The sequence below is a fragment of the Rutidosis leptorrhynchoides genome, chromosome 1, assembly GCF_046630445.1.
Source record: "Rutidosis leptorrhynchoides isolate AG116_Rl617_1_P2 chromosome 1, CSIRO_AGI_Rlap_v1, whole genome shotgun sequence".
Lineage (NCBI taxonomy): Eukaryota > Viridiplantae > Streptophyta > Magnoliopsida > Asterales > Asteraceae > Rutidosis > Rutidosis leptorrhynchoides.
This window is the reverse complement of record NC_092333.1, coordinates 21,150,559-21,176,249: the sequence shown is the minus strand read 5'-3', so window position 1 is coordinate 21,176,249 and position 25,691 is coordinate 21,150,559. Positions and strand designations below refer to the sequence as shown.

Sequence of the window (25,691 nt, the reverse complement as noted above, 5' to 3'; positions counted from 1 at the left end):
TGACATATATATATATAAAAAAAAAAAAAAAATGCTTAGGAAGGATCCAAGAATTGAGAATTATTTTTAAACTATATTATTTTAAACTATATATATTATATAGGGGCAGGATAAATGGGAAAATAACCAATCGGGGAAAGCGGGGGGAAGCAAAAATATTTTTTTTGTTCGTTTTTTTTGGAATTATTTTTTTCCGGCATCAAGATCACACGAAAATATGAACATTTAGAAGAGACACTTCGTGATGAATGTTATTATTTAGGCGAGAAAACGATCGACAAAAATAACATTCAAGATAATATTGTTCGTGAAGAATATGAACGTTTTTTTTTCATGTTTTGTGAAATAAAATTTAGCCCGATTTAGAGTTTAGGGTTTAGGATTTGATGTTTTGAGTTTATTTCATAAACCCAAAACCTCAAACCCTAAACCCTAAACCCTAAACTCTAAACCGTTCGTGTTAAAAACTCAATCCAAATCCTAAATCTAAACCCTAAACCCTAAATTTCTAAACCCTAATATCTAAACCCTAAATGTTCATATAAAAACATTTATCACAAAGTGTCTCTACTAAATGTTCATATTTTCATCCCATCTATAATGTTCGTGAACAAGATTTTTTCAAAAAACGAAAAAAAAAAAAAGTTTTTGCTTTCCCCCGCTTCCCCTCGATTGGTTACTTCTCTCTTGATCCTACCACTATATATATATATATATATATATATATATATATATATATATATATATATATATATATATATATATATATACCGTGCGTTGCACGGGTGAGTAAATAACCGTGCAAAGTTAATTGAGTTTATCAAACAAGTACAGAGTATTTTTTCGAGCTAATATTTTCAATAAAATAATAATAATTGATAAAATTATTAAATTGCTCTCACTTTATAAAATACTTAGTGTATGGAGTCCGTGCATTACACGGTAGTTTAAAAATAGTTAAAAATCATTTTGCAATTTGTTTTATAGCCCATATGTTACACGGTAGATAAAATAATAGTGCATAATTAATAATTATTTTTTTAAGTTTAAGAGCTCGTGGTATTGATTAATTTTAAAAGTTCATTTTTATTAATAATTTTGTTAGCAAGTAACTTAGTTATTTGATTAATTTAGTTATAATTTTATTATTAACTACTGCTTATTAATTAAATCAATAATTAATTAGAATAATAATAAAAAAATATGTAACTCGTATATAACATATATGGGAGATGATTCTCACACACCACTTTTTGATCCATGTATACTTTTGTCTTATAAATTTACAGTTATACTCCTAGAATGTTGAACTTATATTATTATTATATATATAATTAAGGATAAAATAGATAATTAAGTGTTCATGAATCAAAATATGGTGTGTGAGAATCACCTCCCAACATATATATATGTATGGAGTATATTAAATTATTTATATGTACGGAGTATATTATATTATAATCTTATCTATATGTAAATCTATGGGTGACATTTATCTATTTACGGAGTATATGTTATCTATTTATTTATTTATTTCTTATGTATTAATGTATACGCAATATTTATTTATTTATACGTAATATTTATATTTATCTATACCTAATATGTAACTCCCTAAGATATCTTATCTATTGGGAAATGGAGACCTAATTTTTAGAGGAACGTACGTACGGTTTTAGGGTTTTTTTTAGATATAATATTTCTTATTTTATATTTTATATAATATAATAGTAATAATTGTAAATAAATAATATATATAATCTATACATATAACAATCCATAAATAACTTTCAACCACAATCAAGAATAACTTTTTCATTTATATATATATATATATATATATATATATATATATATATATATATATATATATATATATATATATATATATATATATATATATATATATATATATATATATGTGTGTGTGTGTGTGTGGTCATAATCAAGAGGGAATCACTTTTTTGAAGGAAGGGAAAGCAAATTTTTTTTTTTATTTTTCGAAATAACTTTGTTCACGAACATTATAGATTAGATAAAAAATATGAACATTTAAAAAAGACACTTTGTGATGAATGTCAATATTTTAGCGGAAAAACGCTCGAAGAAAAAAATAAAAACATTCAATGCATTGAATGTTTTGCTGCTGAGTTTATTTGCATCGTTTTGTTTTCATCTTGTGTGAAGTATTTTTTTCGAATTTAGCCCTATTTAGAGTTTAGAGTTTAGGGTTTTCGGGTTTACTCCGTAAACCCTCAACCCAAAACCCAAAACTCTAAACCGTTCGTGTTAAAATATTCAATCTAAACCCTAATTTCTAAACCCTAAACCCTTTTTTCTAAACCCAAAACCCTAATTTCTAAACCCTAATAGCTAAACCCTAATTTATAACCCCCTAATTTCTAAACCCTAATTTCTAACCCCTTAAAAAAAACTCACCAGCAAAACATTCAATGCATTGAATGTTTTTATTTTTTTTCTTCGAGCGTTTTCCCGCCAAAATAATGACATTCATCACAAAGTGTCTTTTTTTAATGTTCATATTTTCATCTAATCTATAATGTTCGTGAACAAAATTTTTTCAAAAAACGAAAAAAAAATTACTTCCCCCCACTTCCCCCAAAAAAGTGTTTCCCTCTTGATTATATATATATATATATATATATATATATATATATATATATATATATATATATATATATATATATATATATATATAGAGGATCCCCTGAGAACTCCAATTTGGTAAGAACCCTGATAACTATGGCGGGCGAACAAAAAAAATGAGAAGGTCGAACAATTTTTTATTTTTCGAACAAAATCGAATTAAAACATCAATTGATCAATATGTTGCGGTTGCTATGGAGATTGCATTTGCTAGCTGTTTGTTTGGGGTAGTAGCGTACGTATGCCGTTCACAACAAAAGAACAGGAAGTATTTCTACAAACCCCACTTTTTTGAGTCATCAATTAGAATTAGTTGTAGAAAATGTGTCGGAATAACGTTAATTTCTACTCGTATTTAGCTCCATAATTAATCTGTCAATCAATATAAGCAAAACAAAAGTGAATAGGTACGTTTCACTAATCAAACGAATTATCAATTTCATCGAATGTTGTGTAATGAATGGATTGATGTTCAATGTTAGAGCATGCGGTGTGGGAGACCAGCAGCCCAGCGTCGGAATCCGACATCGCCACCACCGACCGTCGCCCACACCTCTCCGGCGTCGGTTCGGCGTCTTCACCCCCGAAGTCGAGCCCAAGACGTTGAGTTGTAGCCGTTAGTGGGTCCCATTTTTTAAAAAATTCGACCGTTTTGTTGCTGCTTTCCTTTTTTTTTTTTCAAATACATTTTTAACATTCATATATATATATACACCTTACCCCATTTCATTATTCACACAATAATTATTCACACAATCTCTTTCAAATAAAACATACACTCCACAATATGAATCCAAACAACACCAATCACCCACAACACCCTTTGAATCCAAACAATGCGTTTGGCCAAAATTGGAATTGGAGCAATCCGAATGCTTGGGTTAATACGCAAAATGAAAGTGGTACTCAATATGGTTCGTTAGGTAATCAATATGGTTCGATTAATCAAACTCAAGTGCCACGAACCCAAGATGAGTACCGCGAATTTTTGGCTTGGAAAGCTCTCAACACTCAAGGAAGAAGCGACTCACAACATTACTCAAATAATCAATCAAACAATCAATCAAACAATCAATCCGATGAAGTGCCGTCCCTTACGTCTCAAAAAAAGCCGAAGCAAAGAAAAGGAAAGAAGCTGATGCACGAAGAAGGTTCGAGCCGCAACCAAACCACGTGGGATGCGGATGACGAGTTACGTTTGGCTCAATGTTGGATACATGTTTCCGAGAACTCGATTGTAGGATGCGCAATGATCGGTATATACAAATTATATATATATATATATATATATATATATATATATATATATATATATATATATATATATATATATATATATATATATATATATATATATATATATATATATATATATATACACGCATTATTTATTACATTTATTACCTTTATTATATTTATTATATATGTATGCGTTTATATTTATTATATATGTATGTGTATATTATATATTTATTATATATGTACGCTGACAACGTTTGTACGTATAGGGAAAACCTTTTGGTACCAAATTGTCGAAGAATACAACAAACGTAATCCACCATGTGTTCGTACGAAAGATGCATTGTCTTCGAAGTGGACCAAGTTGAATAATGATTGCAATAAGTATAATGGTATTGTGAACCGTTTGAAGGCAGCGTGGAGGAGCGGGAAAAATGATAACATTTTTCGCACTAGGTGTGACGATCAGTTTAGGTTCGAGATGGGGAAGATTTTTTCAAGTTATAAGGCGTGGGAGTTTTTGCAAGACAAACCAAAGTGGCTACATCCTGATCCCGTTGTTATTGGTAGGCGAAACAAGCGAGTGCCTGACCCGGTTGTTGATGAAACTATAGCTGAAACTGATTTTGACTTGAACCGAGATGAAGAAGTTGAAACAAACCCACATGAGGAGCTATTTGGCAGAGATCGACTGGCACGTCCACCCGGCAAACCAAGGAAGACTGACTCGAGGAAATCAAGGAAGACCTCAAGTGAAGCCGCATCATCTCGTGAGTCTTCTTTGAAGATGTGTCTCGAGAAAAGAAATCGTACTACTCTCAAATGAAGATGGAGTCGCAGTTGAGGATTTTGGCTATTGATACGGAGAATTTGAATGAACATGATAGGAGGGCAATCGAGAAAAAGAAACAGAGGATTCATCAAGAAATGGCATTGGAAGACTCATACTCCGACTTTGATGATGAAGAATGACGAATCGTATTTGTGTTTGAATTATTGTTATTTATGTTTCAATAATTGTGTGTGTCTCTAAACGATCGTATTTGTTGTACTAGGTTTCTTAATTTCAATAAACTAGGCCTTTTAATATTTGTGCAAGTTTTATTTTATTTATCATTCATATTTTATCAAATAATTAAAAATAATTTTAAAAAATAATAAAATACAATATTTTCTCTTTCCAAGACACTGAACTGACACTGAACTGACATTCTTCCCAATTTCCCTGTTTTTCCACCAGTGTCAGTTTTCAGTGTCAGTCCAGTCAGCGCCTATTCATCAGCAAGACACTGAACTAACACTAAACTGACGCGTCACCACACCAGTGCTCTTAGTGTATTTAATACGTGTATCAATGATTTCTTTTAGAGCACTGAGAAATTGTTGTACATGTTCAATGTTACTGTATTTATGTTTAGAATTTAGGGTTTAGGATTTTGAGTTTTGAATTTTGGGTTTACTCCGTAAACCCAAAACCCTAAACTCAAAACCCTAAATTCTAAACCGTTCTAAACTCTAAATCTAAACCCTAAACCCTAAAATCTAAACCCTAAATCTAACCCCTAAACTCAATTTGTTGAAAATTGATGTAGAACAGGTGTATAACAGCATGGTCTACATTGTGTTCTACATTCTCATGTTCTACATAAAATGTAGAACAAAGCTGATACTTGTTTTCCCTTCCTTTTTTTTGTTCTAATTCAACAATTTTCGTTCTAATACAAAAAAATGCTCGTCCTTTTTTTTTTTTTTTGGTTCTAATTCAAACTTTTTTGTTCTAATTCAACAATTTTTGTTATAATACAAAAACAAATTGCTCGCCTTTTTTTTTTTCTTTCTAATTCAAACTTTTTTGTTCTAATTCAACAATTTTTGTTCTAATACCATGAAAATTGCTCGCCCTTCCATTTTTTTTTTGCTCGACTACCAAGCATGTTTGGTCGCCCGCCATCTATTTTTTTGTTCGTTCTTCCCCTTTTTTGCTCGACTTTCCCCTTTTTTGCTCGCCCGCTACTTTTTTTGCTCGAATTTCAGTGTATTTTGGGGTATTTTGGAGTTCTCAAGGTTCTCACACAAAAAGGATTCTCATTTGATCCCTCTAGTTTATATATATATATATATATATATATATATATATATATATATATATATATATATATATTATAATATTATATTGGTATTAAACTATATAATCACCAAAACACATTAATTGAATGCATGCACATGGAGATGGGTGCAAGCTACCATGAATCAAGAGAATAGAAGTAGAACCATCTTTCAATACAACTTTGACCATATTTAGAAATGGAATCAATACTGGAGTTAAATACTTACAATTATAACATAACGAAATATATGGATTTTGGTAACGTATGCCATGGGAGCATACGTTAAGGTGCAGTTAATGAACTCGATGTTTCCTAATATATTGATATTTGTATTTAATACACATTAATTCAATTTAATTTTTACCATTTTTATATGTATTAATTATAAATTTTGATATATTAGTAAATATCAAGTTCATTAACTACACACTAACGTATGCGTCCGTGGCATACGTTAGCAAAACTCTTCACCGTAAATAAAAGCAACGAGACAATGACAAAAAGTGAATAGTGTTTTGCTGTTTTTTCAAATGTTCTATATCTATATCTATATCTATATCTATATATTATATAAAAGAGAGATTAGTTTAGCTTACTTGTCATTAAGTCCATATTAATAGCATATTGTGCCAAGTGTATTTTACACATGTCAAATTCTCAATATTTTTTATTATAAAAAATATCAAATTAAATCACTCTACCTATCTACATCTGAAAATGCAAATGATTAAATCAATAAAATAAATAAAATAAAAACTATTCAAAACGGATCCACCCTATTTCTTTTTCACAAACCTACTCTCTTTACTTTTAACAAATTCCTCAAAACCCCATTCTAACCATTTGAATTTTATACACATGCAGATTTGAAGTCGAAAAAAAAAAAGATGTAGGGTGAAGTGGGATGAAGCCTTAGTGGATATAGCAAGTGTGACGGGGAGGCGGCTCGGGCGTAGTGGGTCTGTACGCCTAGCACGAAAGAGAACAAATAGAGCAGAGAGCTTACCCTTTCTTTCTATTAGAGTCGTGAGCCTGTTGTAGTCGGTCCTAAAGGGAGAACCCTTCTGCTGAAGTTAAATAATATGAAATCCAAGATATCAGCTTGTGGTTCACGCATTGTTCAATCCTGAAATCTTACCAATTAGTTATCTCCGTGGCTTTGAAGTCAGTATTATTGCTTGTGCCAATTCTTAATTCTATTTTATTTACCTAATAAATCCTCTCATTCTTACTGAGGTAATCAATCAATATTACATATTACATAATATTCTTAATAACATGTTATAAGCGATATGATCATATGTTTTTTTTTAAATAGATAGACTACAAAAGATTATTAATAATTTTACTTCGAGAAATCAACCAAGATATTAATGTTCTAAGTTATGTATTAACTTATAGATTTTATCTACTTATGTTGTACACTTTTTATTTAAGCCGTTTAGTTTAACTAGATTTCGAACCACCAACAATGTGTTATTTATTTACACGAGGCATTGTTGTAGTCGGTCCTAAAGGGAGAACCCTTCTGCTGGAGTTAAATAATATGAAATCCAAGATATCAGCTTGTGGTTCACGCATTGTTCAATCCTGAAATCTTACCAATTAGTTATCTCCGTGGCTTTGAAGTCAGTATTATTGCTTGTGCCAATTCTTAATTCTATTTTATTTACCTAATAAATCCTCTCATTCTTACTGAGGTAATCAATCAATATTACATATTACATAATATTCTTAATAACATGTTATAAGCGATATGATCATATGTTTTTTTTTTTAAATAGATAGACTACGAAAGATTATTAATAATTTTACTTCGAGAAATCCCCCAAGATATTAATGTTCTAAGTTATGTATTAACTTATAGATTTTATCTACTTATGTTGTACACTTTTTATTTAAGCCGTTTAGTTTAACTAGATTTCGAACCACCAACAATGTGTTATTTATTTACACGAGGCATTTTTGGGTCGACACGCCTAGGTCAATAGAAAAGCACGGCCCGGACCTGACAACAACGATAACATGTATTTTATGAATAATTGCATCATTCCCTGAGACGTCACAAGAATCTCATTAAAATGCTCTGTTTATCATTATGTGATTTTTCATAACTTTAAACATCATTTCTATATAATATCAACTCAAGTTTTTTTATGCGCTAGCAACAGATTCATTGAATGGAGAATATTTCACTAAACTCGGTAAAAATAGGGACGAAATAGAATTAAGGAAAAATACAGCTTGCATGTCACGATCACATAAACGCCCACAATGTTTCCTTAGTAAAAAATCTATATCTATATATAACTAACTTTTAACGGTTTGTGAGCAGCCGTGCAACGCACGGGCTCAAAATCTAGTTGATATATATATACAATATAGTAAAAAAAAAAAAAAAATCTACAAAATTAAATTAAAAAAAGATGAATGTACAAGTTTGGTTCACTGGAGTATTATTTGATAACCATATTTGCTCTGTTTAAGCTATTATTTGCACTTTATTATTAGTTATATATAGCAAACAAGCTAAAGGGCTAAACGATTGTTTATCATTTCCCTTATTTTTATTGGTTTATGTAATAATTTTAATTTTAATTTTAATTTAACAAGCAGTTGGTCAGCCGCGCGTTGCGGCGGCAAACCGTTTATACGTTTTATGCGAGTCAGTTTACTAATTAAGAAAAACAAACAATTGTGTCACACAAACAATTATACTAAAGTTATTCAATGGTTAAAAGCAACCCTTTTGACCCGTTTCCCTTTTCAGTTGATAGTACTTGGCAGCAACATTACGACTTTCTCAGGAATCTTTATATAAAAAATAACACACCTGGAGTTAAAAAAAAAAAAAAAAAAATGAAATTTGAAGAATGCATAAAATAATGACTAAAGAAATTCTAAATCTATCTCAGAATCAATATAATATATATAGAAAACCAATAAATCAGTCTATTAAGCTGCATTTGGACTCTGTGTATGAAATCAGTCTATTAGCATTTCTCAGATTGCGTTGTATGCAATAGGAAACTAATAAATCAGAAAATAAGAATAGTTGGCTGACCTTGTGTTTCTCTGGGGTTTGTGCCATTATCGCAGCCAGTGGATACCTATTGCTTTTTTTTTCCTAGCTCAATGTATATTCTGCAACTTTTTTCCCGTATCTGTATGTATAATTTGTAGGATAAATAAATTTGTAAGTTGAAAGTTGGAAATAATTTATAGTAGTTTACTTACTCGTCGATCATTTGGTTAAACTCTTCGGGATTCGGGTTCAAATAACAGTATGTTGCATTCGTTCCATTTAGCTCCGCTTTTCCTGAACGTTTACAGTTAATATTCATATGCGTATAAATCAACTCACCTGAAAGCTTTTGCAAATAAGCTTATAAGGTTACCATAGTAAAAAAATATGAGTGTCCAAAAATTAAGCAAGAATTTTAAAACTAATCAATTGTTAACTTCCCTTTGAAGGATTCTCAATCGATTGTTGTTATAAGCTAAAATATTAAATTAAATGTATCATTGTATCTATATTATAATTATAATTATAGTTTTATAAGAAAATCGTAAGTAAAAAAGGAGCAGATGATAAGGGTACCAAAAACTTACAACATCAACAAACACTATATACTTAACACCAACCAAATATTATCCATCACACAAACACCTGCAAAATATGCAAAAAAAAAAAAAAAAAAAAAAAAAAATACAGACTAAAGCATCAACCACTGTCAAAATGATCATCATCTATAATAACTATCAAGCATCTATGTTTAATGTTGTATGGCGTACCCCGAAAAACAACGTTACGCAATAGTTCTCAAGAAAGGTATTATAAAAATGGCTGTTTGGAACAAAAGGTATTCTAAATAACAAATCAAGAGCTAAACTTCATTCCTAAGAGTGAAATAAAAAGAATCATATGAGTAATACCTTTTAAGAAGTTAAAAAGGAGAATACAGAACGCTTCAAAATGTAAAGCATTTATAAGATAAAACATACCTTCTATCATGTTGTCCTGGACAACGGCTAAAACCAAACATGTGCTCCAAGCCTTATTGTGCTTGGCTTAAAACCGTTTTCATCTTCAAAAGATGACACCCAAATTAGTAATAAAAGATGTTTTAGTATTCAGTAAAATTAATTCAAATCACAACACATAGTTCAAGAGTAACTCATCAGCTTTATTAATATTGCATAGTGTCATCGCTCAAAATATATTAAAGATAAACCGTACCACTTCATTAACGCATGGTCAGATATAGTCCGGCATCTATCAGATTCAATCTCACCGTTCATTTCTTAGAACCCGTGATCCATCAAAACCTGTTAACAAACATAAGCCACTCAATTCTTCAAAAAAGACATGTACAAATACAAAGTGAAATACAAATTTAACAATAAAATATCAAGAAATCGTGGCCATTATATACAATAACAGTGAGACATCTATGCCTAAAAGCCTGCAACATTCAAAGAAGAACATGAGACCCATGAGCTAAGATTGTCAAAAATATAAGCCAAAGTAGGAGAAAAATTGAAACCCTAAATTCACAAATTCGTAAGAGAAGCAAAGCTTACCCGGTAATTGAAAAATGAAAATCACATACACAATAAAGGAGAGGATAATAGTATGGTGGTGGTTGTTACTGAGTGGATTAAAGGATGCCGTTGTCTATGGAGATGATGGTGGTAGCAACAGTGACGATGGTGGAAGAGGAGACGAAGCCAGCGTCGGTGTTGGTGGAAGCAGCGGAGACAACGACGACGATAGTAGCAGCGGCGGTTGTACCAGACACGGAGTTGTAGGCTTGTAGAAGTGGCGATGGTCGTACCACCGGTGACGGTGGTGCCGGCGGTGGTACCGTTGGGTGTTGTTCTCCAAGTAAATTTGGTTTGGATGGACTATGGAAACTAAAAAAATTTGTAAAATAAAAGGAGGATGAGGAAGGTTGTAGGTGGTGTAAAAGATTCAATTGGAAGATTACTCCATGTATCAATTGGGTGGGTGAAGAAGGATCTGGAGTCAGAGAACCCTTAGCGAAAGGTAGAGAAGGTTCAGGAATTGTGGGGATGAAGATGCCCTTTTTAATAAAAACTAGAAAAAATCAGACAGCCCGTTGCTGCGGTTATATTCGACGCGCGGTACAATTTGAATATACGATGTCCGTTTCGCGTATAGTTAGTCGTGTTGTATATGTATATATATGTATGTAATATAGCCCGAAATATTTATTTTTTTAACGATGTCCGTTTCGCGTATAGTTAGTCGCGTTGTGTTCGTAAAATTATTTCGAGTTGAACGGTGGTCTCGGAAAAATTTAACTCGCACCGAGCGTGAATATAGGGCCCGTTATTTAGTGTTTTTTTAACGATGTTCGTTTTGCATATAGTTAGTCCCGTTGGGTTCGTGAGATTTTTTCGAGTTGAACGGTGGCCTCGGAAAAATTTAACTCGCACCGAGCGAGAAGATAGGGCCCGTTATAAATTCGGGTGGAGTAAGGTTTTTTTATTTTAATTAAATTATAAATTTACGTTTTTTACCTCTGAAAAAGTGTAAAGTTGAGGGGTTGTTGTGTAATTTGTGCGAAAGTTGAAGGACCATTTGTAGTGTGAACGCAAACTCAAAACGACATGTCGCTAAAACTGAAGCGACAATTTTTGGGAGGAGGTTTAGTATATAAAGTATATATATATAAAGTATAATATAATATAATATAATGGTGTGAAATGACCAAACTATCATTTTCGAATAAAAAAATGGAGTGAATAGTAATTTCAGAGTGAATATATTTAGTATATATTTATATTATATTTATAATAATATAATTATAATATAATAATTATAATTATAATTATAATTATAATTATAATTTATAATATAATATAATATAATATAATTATAATATAATTTATAATTTATAATATAATTATAATTATAATTATAATATAATATAATGTATTTAAACTTACGACAAGGGCCCATTCAAATACAATTGGTATTGTTTCTTCCCGTTAAAGATAAACTTATAAGTAAGAAAAGCCCACTACCTGAAGCAATGAGTTAGCCCAATAACTAGAAGTTTACAAAAACCAGCAGAAATCTTACTCCGGGTAGCCCAAAGGGCTATTCACTGGACTGAATATCTTTTACACATATGAATATTATAAGCGTTTGTATTGTAATTTTCGGTTGTTTCATTTTTTCGATTAATCTTAAGTAGTTTACAAATCGCGATATCGCATTAAAAGTTAGTATTTAATTGCATTTATTCATAAAATAAATGTATATAAAAAGAAATAGAGACTAAGTTGAAGATTGAGTGATGTTATGTTATCATGTAACTAAATGTAATAAAAAAATGACACGTAAAATAAACTATTAAAAATTTAAATTTTAATTAAAAATGATAAAGCGCACATGTTTATAGTTGTTATTTTTTTCTACGATGACCGTGATTTATATCAAATGTGTAAATTTCAAGAATTAGTTAAAAGGTGTTACTAAACTTGTAGATAGATGGCAGTTGCGGGTGACAAACACAAATATATCTTGTATCAACAAAACGTCCACGATATTTTTTTCTTTATCCGTAATTACTCATTTACCTGTTAATGAGTTAAATTTTATTCACAAATACATATAACTCACAGAGACCAACAATCCACATATTATAACCTATTATATCTTAGCTATTTAAAGAAGCTAAATAACAACATCAACTAAAAAATATACGCAAATGATTCAAGTTTACAAGTATAATAAATGATAACGGGTAATAAAATACAAGTATGCATGTTAACGTGTATACTTACGGGTTGTTCAAATGGATATCATAGATTCATGAGTTGAATTTTACCCGCATCGGTTAACATGATATTTTTTTTATATCAAAACTATTAACTTTTAATTAATTTAATTAAATAATATTAATTAATTAATTATTAATATTAATAATAATGTAGAAAAGCAGTTGAAGTTGAATTTGCGTTTCATGGCTAAAAATTCAATTCCACGTGATTTTTTTTAACAGTAGTACGAGATTACTCAGTGTGACTTAACCACTCACACGTTTATCTCCACCAGTTGCATAACCCACCCCCAACTACAGTCCAGAAGGAAACCTGACCCAATTCAAGGGCATGGGCGGTAAAAACCCTTGCACCCACTGCCACACAATGCGATGTGCGAACGGCATCCTTGAGTGGAATTCAAGGGTAAAAGGATAATCTTGTGTGCAATGGTGCACCCCGCGGGAGTCGAATTCCTGACATCTTGCTGAGAGAGACAGACCACTATCACATGAGCCACAAAATAAGGTTTCCACGTGAATTTATTTATTACTTTTGTCTATCTTTTTATAACAATTTAGTATTTCTACATTGGCTATTTAAATTTTTTTAACCATTAATTGTTTTTGAGGACATTATTGGTAGACTAGTTGTAAATTTTTAGTTATAGCAGTATAAGTTGAAACTTTAAATATATAGCTAGATAGCTAGATTATACAAGTATTTATTGTAGTTTGTCTAATCTAGCGGTTAAAAATTAATTATAAATTAAGTAATTGCTCTAATAAGCTTTTTTTAATATATTATTATAATATTTTAAATAATATAACTATTATAATATGTTACTCCATTTCTCTCGTATTTATTATCCAGTATCCTTTTTTGATATGTTCAAAATTAATTGTACAATTCTGTAAATAAATAATAATAAAAATGTAAAGTTTATTTAGACCCGTAATGTATGTATCTAAAACAAAAAATATGTAAAAATTAAGTGGTAAAACTGTAACATACAAAATTATAATGTAATGATGATATTTGTGTGTTTTTTTGTCTGAAAACAATTAATATGGGAGAGAATGAGCATTAAATTTGAACTTTGAAGAAGTTCTAAAGAGTAAAAAAAAAATAGGTAAACGGAGGAGATTTCCGTTTTAGTTACCTAGAGAGGATGATACGTCTCAAATCATTTCTTTAACCACGTTATGATGTATTAAAGGTGAATATTTGAACATTAATCCTTAGCAATATAAAATAATATATAGCAACTTAATTAGGGGTGTACATGGTACATAACGGGATCTGATTAGTTCGGTTCGGTTCTATTTCGAGTTCCGATTTATAGAAGAAAGTTGAATCGGGGACCGGACCATATATTATTGGTTCGGTTCGGGAATCTTAGGCTTTATTATCAGGCTCGGTCAGGTCCGGTCCGGTCCAGACCGTATACTCATAATCTGAAAACTGTGGACTGAAGACTGGATAAAAAAGGTCAGTTCGGTTCAGGATTGTTTCAGTTCCCCTTAATTAATTTAGTTCCTTGATTCACCCTTAATGTGCACACTGGTGTACCCAATGGATTAACGTTCTAACAATACTTATTAGATAGGAGTTTTTTGTTTTATTTTTCATTGCATGTACTAACCAAAAATTTATATATGGTCAAGAATTTTATCCAAACTAGATAATAAACCAATGTGGCAGCACCATATTGGCCAATTCCAAACCGGCAAATTTCAACAACCAATAATTGTAATTCAAACCAATACAAGATTGGCAAAACAACAAAACAATTTTTTAGATCATCAACAACATTAATATTATAATTGAATTGAAATTGAATACTTTGTGATTAGAGAAGTAGGAATTGATGGCTACATCCAACATGTCATCAACTGCTAGTTATTTACCCGTTTTTGCAATAAACACAAATGCATCATCGTCAAGAACAACAAGTGTATCATTTTTGAACTTCAACACTAATAAGAGTTTAAAAAGGCAGTTGGTTGTTGTAAGGGCAGAAGGAGAAGCAGCGCCCGAACCGGCTGCAGCCGCCACCAAATCCCCCGATGCACCGGCGGCAGGGGAAGCTAAGAAGGCGGCTGCTAAGCCACCACCAATTGGTCCGAAAAGGGGTACCAAGGTAAAATACTAATTAATTTTATTTAAAAGAAAAATTATGTTACTGATTAACTCGATGTAGGTGAGGATTCTGCGAAAGGAGTCCTATTGGTATAAAGGTGTTGGATCAGTTGTAACCGTTGATCAGGTTCGTTTTCTTCTCTTATACTAGCATGTCAAATTTTTGAACGAGAACCTGTAAGGATCACATAGCCCAAACACAATGTCCTGCAATATAAGTCCAAGAGTCCATCCTTATTCTAAAACCAATTGGTGATAAAATGACTTTCTTTTAGACTTATATACATACATTTGTTTTGTCCCATGACCGATGTGGAACTTTGGTTTGCACCCTAACAGAACCATAGAAGATACAAATTTGCAATAACTTTTTAATTATAGTACCTGACCTATTTATTTCAACAAATTGCTATAAAATTTATTGATGATCAATCGTGTATATAGGATCCAAAGACGCGTTATCCAGTGGTGGTTCGGTTCAACAAAGTCAACTACGCAAATGTATCAACAAACAACTATGCATTAGATGAGATTGAAGAAGTTGCGTAAGTTAATGTCACTGTGTATAGTATTTCATCATTTGTAACATATGTTCTTCCATAAAGATATGATTATGTAAACCAATTATATTGGAAGAAAACTATGAATGTGCATACTTAACAATTGATGTACCTTTTGTTGTTTCTCTTTAGCATAGTCTGCAGTTTTCACAATTTCGGACACTGTCAGACCTCCCCTTAATCCATCCTAAATGCTCAATTACACTGACGCTAATCTCTTTACTATGAGCCTAACGATTTGGATTTTAAATTTTGTATTCGAGCGATATATTTCTAAGCAAGAAATGACGGTTTAGTTTGAGATTTTACCAAAACCAAACAATCTGGATGTGAAGATACCTCTAAGGATTCAGACTTAGGGTTGCTATTAACATACATAAAACAATTGTACTGTCAAGTAACTACCACCACAAAATAATAATTAACTGTAGTATACAACTAATTTAAGCGTGTTAACAACAGCTCCGTTGTTAGAAATCCTATATTAGTATTTTTCAGTTGAAGGATACAAATAATAATACATGTACATAATTGAAAGATACAAATAAGGCCATTAGTTATGGTAAATGTTGTTTGTTGGTGAGGAGGGTATAGATTGGAGTATTTTTTTTTTTATGACGTAGTTGTATGAGTTGAAAATGTTGTGTTAAACTGTTTTGTAACGTAGCAAAACTTACGACGCAGGTGCCTAGTTGACAACCAACCCACGCCCCTAATTGTTGTTACGCAACATCAGTGAGGGGGTGGGCGGGATTCAAATGGCGCGCGCGAGAGAGAGAGAGAGAGAGAGAGAGAGAGAGAGAGAGAGTAGCGAGAGAGACTGAGAAGTGACGTGGCGAAGTTTGATTGGGTGCCTAAATTAATCCGTTGAGGTGGGTTGGTTTAAATAAACATATATTATACGGAGTATTCTTTATCTTTAAATATAACCCGTTTTTTACACAAATTTACACACTTTCTTCTCAAATTATATGCATTTTTATCTAGATGTCTAGATAACTTTTGCAAGTGTGTATTTGATTTATGCGTTAGACATTATTTGAGAAAATCAATTCTTGAAGATATCGCTCGTATTTATAGGTTTCATGAAGAGAAACGTGGTTTACTAGGATGCTCGTTAGTATTTACTGGATGCATTAGGAGTGAAAGAATTGTCTAGTTGCGTGGCAAGTTCAATATACTAGGAGTGATAAAAAAAAATGCTCATCAATCATGCTTCAAGCAGTCGCTACTTAAGTCGCTACTAGGAGTGTAATTTTGTTGTTTTTGGTGACTTCAACACGGTGAGATTTCCTCACGAACGTTTTGGCACACACTTTAACCATTTAGATGCTTCTGATTTCAATGAGTTTATTTCTTATAGTGGTCTCATTGACATTCCTTTGGGGGGAAGGGCTTTCACGAGAGTAAATAAGTCTTTTACACAACGTTCTAAGATTGATAGATTTTTAGTTTCTAATGGTGTTTTGGATGCTTTCCCTCATGTCACGGGAAAGATTCTTTCCAATCTCTGGTCTGATCATTGTCCAATTTTTCTTTGTAACGAAGTTGTCGACTATGGCCCGATACCTTTTAAACTTTTTCATTCATGGTTCGAACTTGATAACTTTGATAAAATTGTTATAGAGACATGGAATGATCAAACGATGCACCTGAGTTCCAATCCTCAAGTTAGATTCAAGGAGAAATTAAAACATGTTAAAGATGCCTTAAAGCTTTGGAATAAAGATATCAGATCCTCTTCTAGTCGCAATAAACTTGAGATTTCTAAGAAGATTAGCGACATCGATCTGCTGATTGATTCTGGTGCAAATTACCACCTTTTGGCTGCCTCTAGAACTTGTGCTTTAAAAGATCTTGCTTTAATCGAAAACATTGAAGCTGCAGATCTTGCTCAAAAGAACAAACGGCTAATAAGTGGTTTGGGTGACGAAAATTATGCTTTCTTCCATACTAATCTCAAGAGAAAACGCAAAAAGTTACAGATTGCGGGCATCATGTCCAATGGGCTTTGGATCACGCAACCCTCTTTGGTGAAAGAAGCATTCTTTAGGTTCTTTAAAGACAATTTGCTTCTACTGATCATGTTCGCATTGTCAACGCAAGTCGACACCTTAAATCACTCTCTAGTGAAAGTGCTGATTTCCTTGTCTCTTCCTTTTTCGAAACTGAAATCAAGGATGCAATTTGGTCTTGTGGGAGCGATAAAGCTCCCGGCCCCGGTGGTTTTTCTTTCAAATTTATCAAACACTTTTGGGAGTACTTGAAAACTGACATTATCGATTTGGTTCATGACTTTCAGGTTTCAAGCTTAATTCCGAGAGGGTGCAATTCTTCTTTCTTTTCTCTTATCCCGAAGAAAGATAACCCGATTCACATCCAAGATTACAGGCCTATTAGTCTCATTGGAGTCCAGTACAAGATAATTACCAAACTCCTTGCGTTTAGGCTTTCTTTGGTGATTGATGAAGTCATTAGCCCTGAACAAACAGCTTATATTAAGGGTCGTCAAATACTTGATGGTCCCCTGATTATTAATGAAGTCATAAGCTGGTGCAAGAGACGTAATAAAAAAAATGATGATTTTCAAGGTGGACTTTGAAAAAGCATTTGATTCCATTCATTGGGAGTACATTTTTTCGATGATGTCTTTTCTTGGTTTTAATGCGACTTGGATTGGTTGGATTCGTGCATGTCTTTCTTCATCAAAGGCCTCCCTTCTTTTGAACGGTAGTCCGTCTTCGGAATTTGATATTGGTAGAGGGCTTCGACAAGGCGACCCTTTATCGCCTCTCCTTTTTATCATTGGCATGGAAGGCCTTCATGCTGCAATTCATGATGCTATTGACGCCTTTCTTTATTGTGGCCTTAAAGTGGGAAATACTCATTCTCATGTTTTGACTTCTCACTTTATTTTCACGGATGATGTTTTATTTGTAGGTGAATGGAAAGATTCGAATGTTCATAATCTTTTATTAATTCTGGGATGCTTTTTTGCGGTTTCGGGATTACGCATCAACATTGAAAAGTCTTCGCTTTATGGTGTTCGGGTCTCACATCAGGAAGTTGCAAGGCTTGCTTCGGATTTAGGATGCGAAGCCGCTAACCTTCCTTTTAAATTCCTTGGTCTTCCAGTCGGACAAAACATGAATCGTGTGGGTAGTTGGTCACCCATCATAGATAAAACGAAGAAACGACTTTCATCTTGGAAAGCAAATATGATTTCTATCGGGGGAAGATTGACGCTCATCAAGTCGGTTCTTAGTTCTCTCGGTACGTTTTATTTTTCTCTTTTTCAGGCTCCGAAAAAGGTTATTCTTCAACTTGAAGCTTTACGTGCTAAATTTTTATGGGGAGCAAAAGATAACGAACGTAAAATTCATTAGGTTAATTGGCGCTTAGTTATGAATCCTTTGGACCATGGCGGTTTGGGAGTAAACAACCTCTCTTCTCTTAACCGTGCTCTCTTATACAAATGGAGATGGAGGTTTCTCACGAACAAGGATTCAAGTTGGAAAAAAATTATTTTTTCTATCCATGGTTCAAGCTGTACTACTGATTATATCCCTTGCAATCCTTCTTCATCAGGCGCATGATCTACTATCAGTAAATGCATTTCTAAGCTTCATTCCTCAAATATAATTGATCCCTCAAGAACATCTAAACGAATTGGTGATGGTCGTGATACAAGGTTTTGGTTGGACCATTGGATTGGGGACTCTACATTAGCAACACGGCTTCCTAGATTGTTTTCCCTTGATCGCTGTCAGGTCTCCACGATTGCTTCAAAACGATCAAGTGGGAGTTGGTTATGGACTTGGCGTCATGAACCTAGAAGGGGTATTGAGCAACTTCAGTTTACTGATCTTTTAAACATCATCAGCGACATCTCTTTTTCTACTGATCCAGATTATTGGACTTGGGACGGTCCAAACTCCTTGTACTCTGTTTCGCATGCAAGGAATTTAATTGACAAGTTCGATCTCACTCCATGTATTAGACCTACGGATTGGTACAAATTTGTTCATTTAAAGGTTAATGTTTTTAATTGGCGCCTTCGTATTAACCGTTTGCCCACAAAAGAAAACCTTGCTCTACGTAACATTGATCTTCCGAATCTGAGATGCGATCTATGCAACACATCTTCTGAAAACGAGAACCATTTATTCGCTCTTTGCTCGATAAGCTCTCTGATTTGGCACAGAATTCAGTTATGGATTGGTTTGTCTTTACCGAATTGGACTTCAACGAATGATATCTGGGCATGGGTTGATGGGGTTCCAATTACGGGACATCAAAGAATTATTCTTAAAACCATTATTTTATCGGCTCTTTGGAACATTTGGAGACTTCGGAACGCCATTATCTTCAAGGACTCGAGTCTTCGGGCTTCTACTGTTTTTGATAACATTGTGGTTTTCGCTTTTAATTGGTTATATTCTAGATTTTGTAAAGCTAGAATTAATTGGACGACATGGCTCCAAAATCCTTTGTATTCTTTGTGAACTTTCCTAGCTCATTGCTAGTTTTTTATTTATATATTTTTTCTGCTGTTCAAAAAAAAAAACTTAAGTTATGTGGAGATGACATGCATTCTTTGGTATTGCAGGTTTTAACGACGACATTAATGTTTTAAACTTTCACCTTTATTTAATACAATAAAGGATGATACTGCTCCACCATCACCATTCGATGTAAACGACAATCACTAAGATAGAGAGTATTACCTTGGTGACGGTATATATCCAGATTGGGTCATGTTGGTCAAACCGACGAAGCGTACGTCCACTGTCCACTACTCCAACTGCTCCAACTGACGAGAGAAGTAGAAAATTTAAGAGGATCCAAGAAAGTGCAAGGAAGGATACTTTCAGGGTAGATTTGCAGTGTTAAAAACTCAGACGAGATATAACGACTTCAACAAATAATACAACATATACTCTTAATAATTTTCCACGGTCGTTGGTGTCCTTAACAAATGGTAATGTAACGGTTCAAGAACAGAGATTGTGGGTCAATCATTTACCATGGTCATGTCAGTAAGCGCAAATAGGACCGTAGTAAGTAAAGAAGTAATTCAAAAATATCTCAGCCGTTTTAGTAGGTCAAAATTTAACCTTTTACCCCACAAATTTATGTAAGCAAGTACATGTCGTTTATCCACTTTTGTGCAACTTAATATTTTGTCATCTATAGCACAAAATGTAGATGTAAATGTAAATGTTAATGTTAATATAATTTAGAAAACACATTGGGAATCATTGGTACATTCCATCAAATGTGTTTTAACTGATCGTGCTTTATAATTTATAATATTTTAAAAGAAAAACGATAAATATAGTCCTTAGGGTTAAAAGCTATGTTTAATAAACATACTATAATTAAGTTTTAAAATCGTTGATTAATTGCAAATCATAAATATTCATATTTTAATATCGATTTTTCTTATATAATTTTAGTACTAGTGTTATTCATGACGGGAGGTGATCCGTACACTACATCTATTTTGCAATACACCACTAAATAAATTTTTTGGATATTTTTACCCTTCCTTTTGTTCACCACCAACTCCCCTTAACTTCTCAAAGGAAGGGTAAAACTGTCTAAATAATCGTTTTGGTGGTGTATGATAAAAATAAGGTGGTGTACGGATCAACTCCCATTCATGACAACAGTTGGTTATGTATATGGAATTAATCTATATATGAAATGCTATGTAGACCTCAGAGCTAAGCTTATCATTTTCTATTTTAAAACAAATTTAGTGTTGTATAATTAAAAATGATAATGTATCAATTACCTCGAGGATTTCAGGAACAAAGATCATGCTATTTACCTGCACGCAAACTTCGCTTAGGTAAATTGGGAAATGATCAAATGAATGTCTAAACAATATTACAAACCACCAACAACTTGTTATGCCTAATACCCATCTAGCACATTCCATTAATAGCTAAGTTTCTAATAATTTTAATTATTTTTAAGACAAATATAATCTTAAGTGATCCATTCTTAGAACCACAAGTTAATTCTATTGACATATTTAGCCATATCTTACACATGGTATCTGCATCAACTTATATTATACTTTGTATATGCTGTTACAAAGAACCTGATTACCTTAATGATACTAAATGTATTAAGTCTTGTTTCCATTTGTCTCTTTTTGAGGAGGGATGTCTGATTCTATGTCATCTAGAACAGACTAATTTTTAGATTTAGTAACAGATTAAGTAAAAAAAAACTAATTTTTACTTGCTGAATTAACAGTTGTACAAAAACATATCATTAAGTGAAAAGTAAACATGGTTGTTAATTTACTTGTAGAGGAACATCACCCTTTTGGAACAATAATACTAAGCAACCAATGTATGTTCAATTGTTCATTATCATTTCGTTATACTCATTAACTGTCTACGTTTGACTACCGTAATACGTGTAATAAACGTACTTATATACCGACAGTTAAATATAATGCGAATATATATGGAAACATGTAAATTACCTTAAACATTAGAGATTTTCCTATGAAAAAAGGGGAAATGGGTTTTAATGGAGCATGGTGGATCACAATTCACAGTGAGTATTATTACAGTTAATGGTGTGATTGTGGTTGGTGGGATGGTCGAGAATTGACAACATTTCTTCATGTGGATATTAATGCTTTTGCATACACATCAATTATTTTTGCTTACTTACCATCTCATCGCCTCACTCAATGATTGATCGCTCATTTAATCCTGTAGGTACTTTTTTACATGATATATACTCCGTGTGAAGAAAGTTTAGCAATTTTGATACATGAAACATGCACAAAATCAATGTTTACTCTTTCCCCAGAATAGAGTACTAGGGTAAAACACAACAAACATGGTTAAAATGGTCACAATTTAAACTTTAATGAAAAAATTTAGAAAGTAAATGTGCATATATGATAATTTTTTTTAGGGCAAATGGCCCAAAAAGGTAACTCAAGTTATTCAATTTGACAATTAAGGTAACCCTCAATTTGCACAAGCCCGAAAAGAATTGCAATTTAATTTTTGCTCCAAAAAAGATTGCGTGTTCAATTTTTTAAAATTTAGGTAATATTCAATGAACACAAAATCTAAAATTAATTACTTCAAATTGAGACTTGGAATAGATTACTAATTCTTCGATTATCATTTTTTGTGAAACAACTTGATCCAAAACATCATGAAAAATAACGAATTGAGATGAACAAGTCGACTTGTTCAAACGACTTGTTCATCTCGACTCGTTGTTTTTCATGATGTTTTGGATCAAGTTGCTCCACAAAAAATGATAATCAAAGCATTAGTAATCTGTTTCAAGTCTCAATTTGAAGTAATTCATGATGTTAGATTTTGTGTTCATTGGATATTACCTCAATTTTAAAAAAAAAAAATTGTATACGCAATCTTTTTTGCGAGCAAAAATTAAATTGCAATTTTTTTCGGGCTTGTGCAAATTGGAGGTGACTTTGATTGTCAAATTAGGTAACCTAGGTTACCTTTTTGGGTCATTTCACCTTTTTTTATATGTAAAGTACGGAGTATCAACATGAGTAACCATGAGGATTGAGGTGGTAGCCGAATAGCGATGGTTTTTCCACCAAGTAGAAAGAGATGTCATGAGTTCTAATCCATGATGCATAAAGAAAAAACTCTAATGGCTACAGAGTTCACAATGTCTGATTCCGGACAGCTTGCAAAGAAGGTTGTCGCTTCGAGATTACTCGGCTCGCGACGCGAGTCGAAAACTGCAGCCCGAAAAATGAAAAAAATATAAAATATAGCGAAGTAACTTAGTCGAATTTAGAACACAATTGTTGTTGCAGAGGTATGTCCGTCTATGCTGGTGTCGGGGCAGATGGGCTTCTATCCCATTATATTTTAGATCACCATAATTTGTTTCACTATAATATTTCAAAATTTATGAATAATTAATACGGGAATTGGCCAAAATAAATTTTTTTTTTAAAAAATTTCAAAGAGCATACACTTTTTAAAAAAAATTACCAATATACACCATTGGGTAGACCAAAGTGTTGGTCGATCATCATATATCTTGGTCGACCACCTCATTTTTCAAGGTGGTCGACCAAGCTTCATTGAGTTCCCGGTCGACTACCGTGTAAACATAGTCGACTGCCTCTCATTTTTTCATGGTCGACTACACCAACAAGAACAACGTGGGCGACCCAATACATGGTCGACTACCCAGTACATTTCACCTGTTGATTAATGAGACCTGTCCAGTTACGTACTAATTGTGCTTCCTGCTCCAGCCCTACATCTTAAGGCTTGATTTTTTCTGAAAAGGGTACAATGGTCATAAATCACAAATCTATAGTTCTACTAACAAATTTTGTAAAGGGGTACTTCAGATACTGTAACTTACATGTGTATGTGGGTCAATTGATCATTAAAGCAATTGCAGGAACCAGTATGTTTTTATCATGATACTTGGCGATATGTGCATATGAAGGTTAATAAATAAAATTAACTTTTTTACTAAAGATGATTTGCGGACTATCTGCAACTATAATTATCCTATTGATGATACGCATAATGATCCGTCTCCATAAGACACACTATTAGTGGCACCCCGACTACAGTGTACCTGGCATAAATTATCACGAGCAGAGAATGTCCTCCCGGCCTCATCTTAGTAACCGGATCAGAAGGTTACTTATGAACGCACCCGGTAAAGATCACATCTTACAAGGGTCAGTCGGGGCGCCACAAGAAGCTTCAGCTTGGACAAGAATGCAAGCTACCGGCATCAACTAGTCGAATGCAAAGTCATTAAGAAACCAAGAACCATATCGTCACACAAATATGCTTGTTGGACTATGAACGTCGGCCATCCGACAACCTTTACAAAGTTACCTATAAATCGGCAACAGTCTTGCCCGGCTGTAACACTACCGTGAAGAAACACTTGGAATAAACATCAAGCAAAACCTCCTTACTTGGACAAAGAGTAAGACACCCACCCGTGACAACCTAGACGGATCTACCACACTCTCGGAACTTCCACGTCTTCCCGGATTAGGTGTCTGGTCCCGGGACAAGTACGATTGTCTAGGAACAAGCACGTCATCCCAGAACAAGCACACCTTCCCGGAACAAGCACACCTTCCCGGAACGAGCGCGTTGTCTCATAACAAATGCCTTGTCCCAGAGCAAGCACATGATCTCAGAGCAAATACGCAAACAAGCTGCATGACACGTCAGCCTGCAAATCTAGGAAAGTTCGTCAGGATCTGCTCGTTACTCCCATGAAAGGGACAGGTACAACGTCAATTCTCGAGATTGGCAAAGTTTATTACAACCATGAAAGGGACATGTGTCACGTCACCAATCCCTCATAACACCTATAAATACACGAACAAGATCATTCATTCAAGCACACTGGATGCATTTAACGTTACTCTGCCCAAATTAATTACAGTAACGTCTCTCCAGTCGACAACACAATTCCGATAAAGATTCCGGTCGATATCGGAATTTATCTCTACTCTAAGATATTAACTTGTTCGATTCCGATCGAACAAGGTTAATCCCATCGATTGTTTTACGCCCTTGAAATCCAAATTTCAAATCGGGGTTCGCACAATTATTGGAGTTAAAACATTCGATTCATTATTTTTCCCAAATCAAGCACTCAAACCCGAAATCTAATTAACCATCACGATTTTGGTTTGATCAAATGGAGCCACCTAAAGGTACGAACGACACAGTGAAACCAGGAAGTGAAACGGCAAGCAAGAAAGGAACGTCCAAAGACGTTCAACCACCTTTGAACAAGGAAAGCTCGCTAACGGTAGAACCACCTCAACCCCAAAAGCAATCAATAGCTCACATTCACTCTGGTCACACAGGAGGAATCACCAACTGGTGGGAGAAGATTGAATCTCGGCATCTCTGGTCTCAAAACTGAAGGTTCGAGTGGAATCGTATCATCTCATGGTGACACCGAAATGATCACCAAGATGATCTCAGTCGACGTCGAATAATAAGTAATCGAAAAACTTAAATCTATGTTAAGCGACGACACCAATCTACCAGGAAGGCAACAGTTGCAAAACCTTGACGTCCTGAAGACCAGTTCCTTGCCAAACATCGACACAGGAGGTGAAGGCGTCACCAAGGCTGCCGCGAATGCATGGCTA

At 33.4% G+C, this 25,691-nt stretch overlaps 3 protein-coding genes and 1 long non-coding RNA gene across 5 annotated transcripts; 3 read left to right on the top strand and 1 right to left on the bottom strand.

Annotated features, from left to right (window-relative positions):
• Window positions 1–8,531: 8,531 nt before the first annotated feature.
• LOC139857529 (uncharacterized) lies at window positions 8,532–11,097 on the bottom strand. Of its 2 annotated transcripts, XR_011762585.1 has the most exons (7): window positions 10,599–11,097; window positions 10,255–10,480; window positions 10,020–10,102; window positions 9,627–9,684; window positions 9,252–9,333; window positions 9,079–9,178; window positions 8,532–8,847 (listed from the first exon to the last, which is right to left on the bottom strand). It is a non-coding gene; the product is annotated as an uncharacterized lncRNA (long non-coding RNA). The 2 variants fall into 2 exon arrangements; XR_011762584.1 differs by having other exon boundaries at window positions 8,539–8,847; window positions 10,255–11,092.
• Window positions 11,098–14,604: 3,507 nt separating this feature from the next.
• On the top strand, window positions 14,605–15,642 carry LOC139857523 (photosystem I reaction center subunit IV, chloroplastic-like). The gene is made up of 3 exons (XM_071846322.1): window positions 14,605–14,952; window positions 15,013–15,078; window positions 15,396–15,642. Exons 1-3 carry the CDS (start codon window positions 14,680–14,682, stop codon window positions 15,498–15,500), a joined length of 444 nt encoding a protein of 147 aa, XP_071702423.1. The 5' UTR covers window positions 14,605–14,679; the 3' UTR covers window positions 15,501–15,642.
• A 1,515-nt stretch (window positions 15,643–17,157) lies between these two features.
• LOC139847262 (uncharacterized) lies at window positions 17,158–18,113 on the top strand. The gene is made up of 2 exons (XM_071836952.1): window positions 17,158–17,736; window positions 17,814–18,113. Exons 1-2 carry the CDS (start codon window positions 17,158–17,160, stop codon window positions 18,111–18,113), a joined length of 879 nt encoding a protein of 292 aa, XP_071693053.1.
• An 802-nt stretch (window positions 18,114–18,915) lies between these two features.
• On the top strand, window positions 18,916–20,016 carry LOC139847129 (uncharacterized). Its single transcript, XM_071836775.1, has 2 exons — window positions 18,916–18,998; window positions 19,119–20,016. Exons 1-2 carry the CDS (start codon window positions 18,916–18,918, stop codon window positions 20,014–20,016), a joined length of 981 nt encoding a protein of 326 aa, XP_071692876.1.
• The last annotated feature ends 5,675 nt before the right edge of the window (window positions 20,017–25,691 follow it).

What these genes read in the sequence shown, in the direction of transcription:
- LOC139857523 (XM_071846322.1), top strand. Translation starts at nt 14,680, where the DNA reads ATGGCTACATCCAACATGTCATCAACTGCTAGTTATTTACCCGTTTTT. An exon ending in GTCCGAAAAGGGGTACCAAG is followed by an intron (nt 14,953 to 15,012) that starts GTAAAATACTAA and finishes AACTCGATGTAG; the next exon opens with GTGAGGATTCTGCGAAAGGA. An exon ending in CAGTTGTAACCGTTGATCAG is followed by an intron (nt 15,079 to 15,395) that starts GTTCGTTTTCTT and finishes TCGTGTATATAG; the next exon opens with GATCCAAAGACGCGTTATCC.
- LOC139847262 (XM_071836952.1), top strand. Translation starts at nt 17,158, where the DNA reads ATGCACCTGAGTTCCAATCCTCAAGTTAGATTCAAGGAGAAATTAAAA. An exon ending in TAAAGCTCCCGGCCCCGGTG is followed by an intron (nt 17,737 to 17,813) that starts GTTTTTCTTTCA and finishes CATGACTTTCAG; the next exon opens with GTTTCAAGCTTAATTCCGAG.
- LOC139847129 (XM_071836775.1), top strand. Translation starts at nt 18,916, where the DNA reads ATGAATCCTTTGGACCATGGCGGTTTGGGAGTAAACAACCTCTCTTCT. An exon ending in TTATACAAATGGAGATGGAG is followed by an intron (nt 18,999 to 19,118) that starts GTTTCTCACGAA and finishes ATCTACTATCAG; the next exon opens with TAAATGCATTTCTAAGCTTC.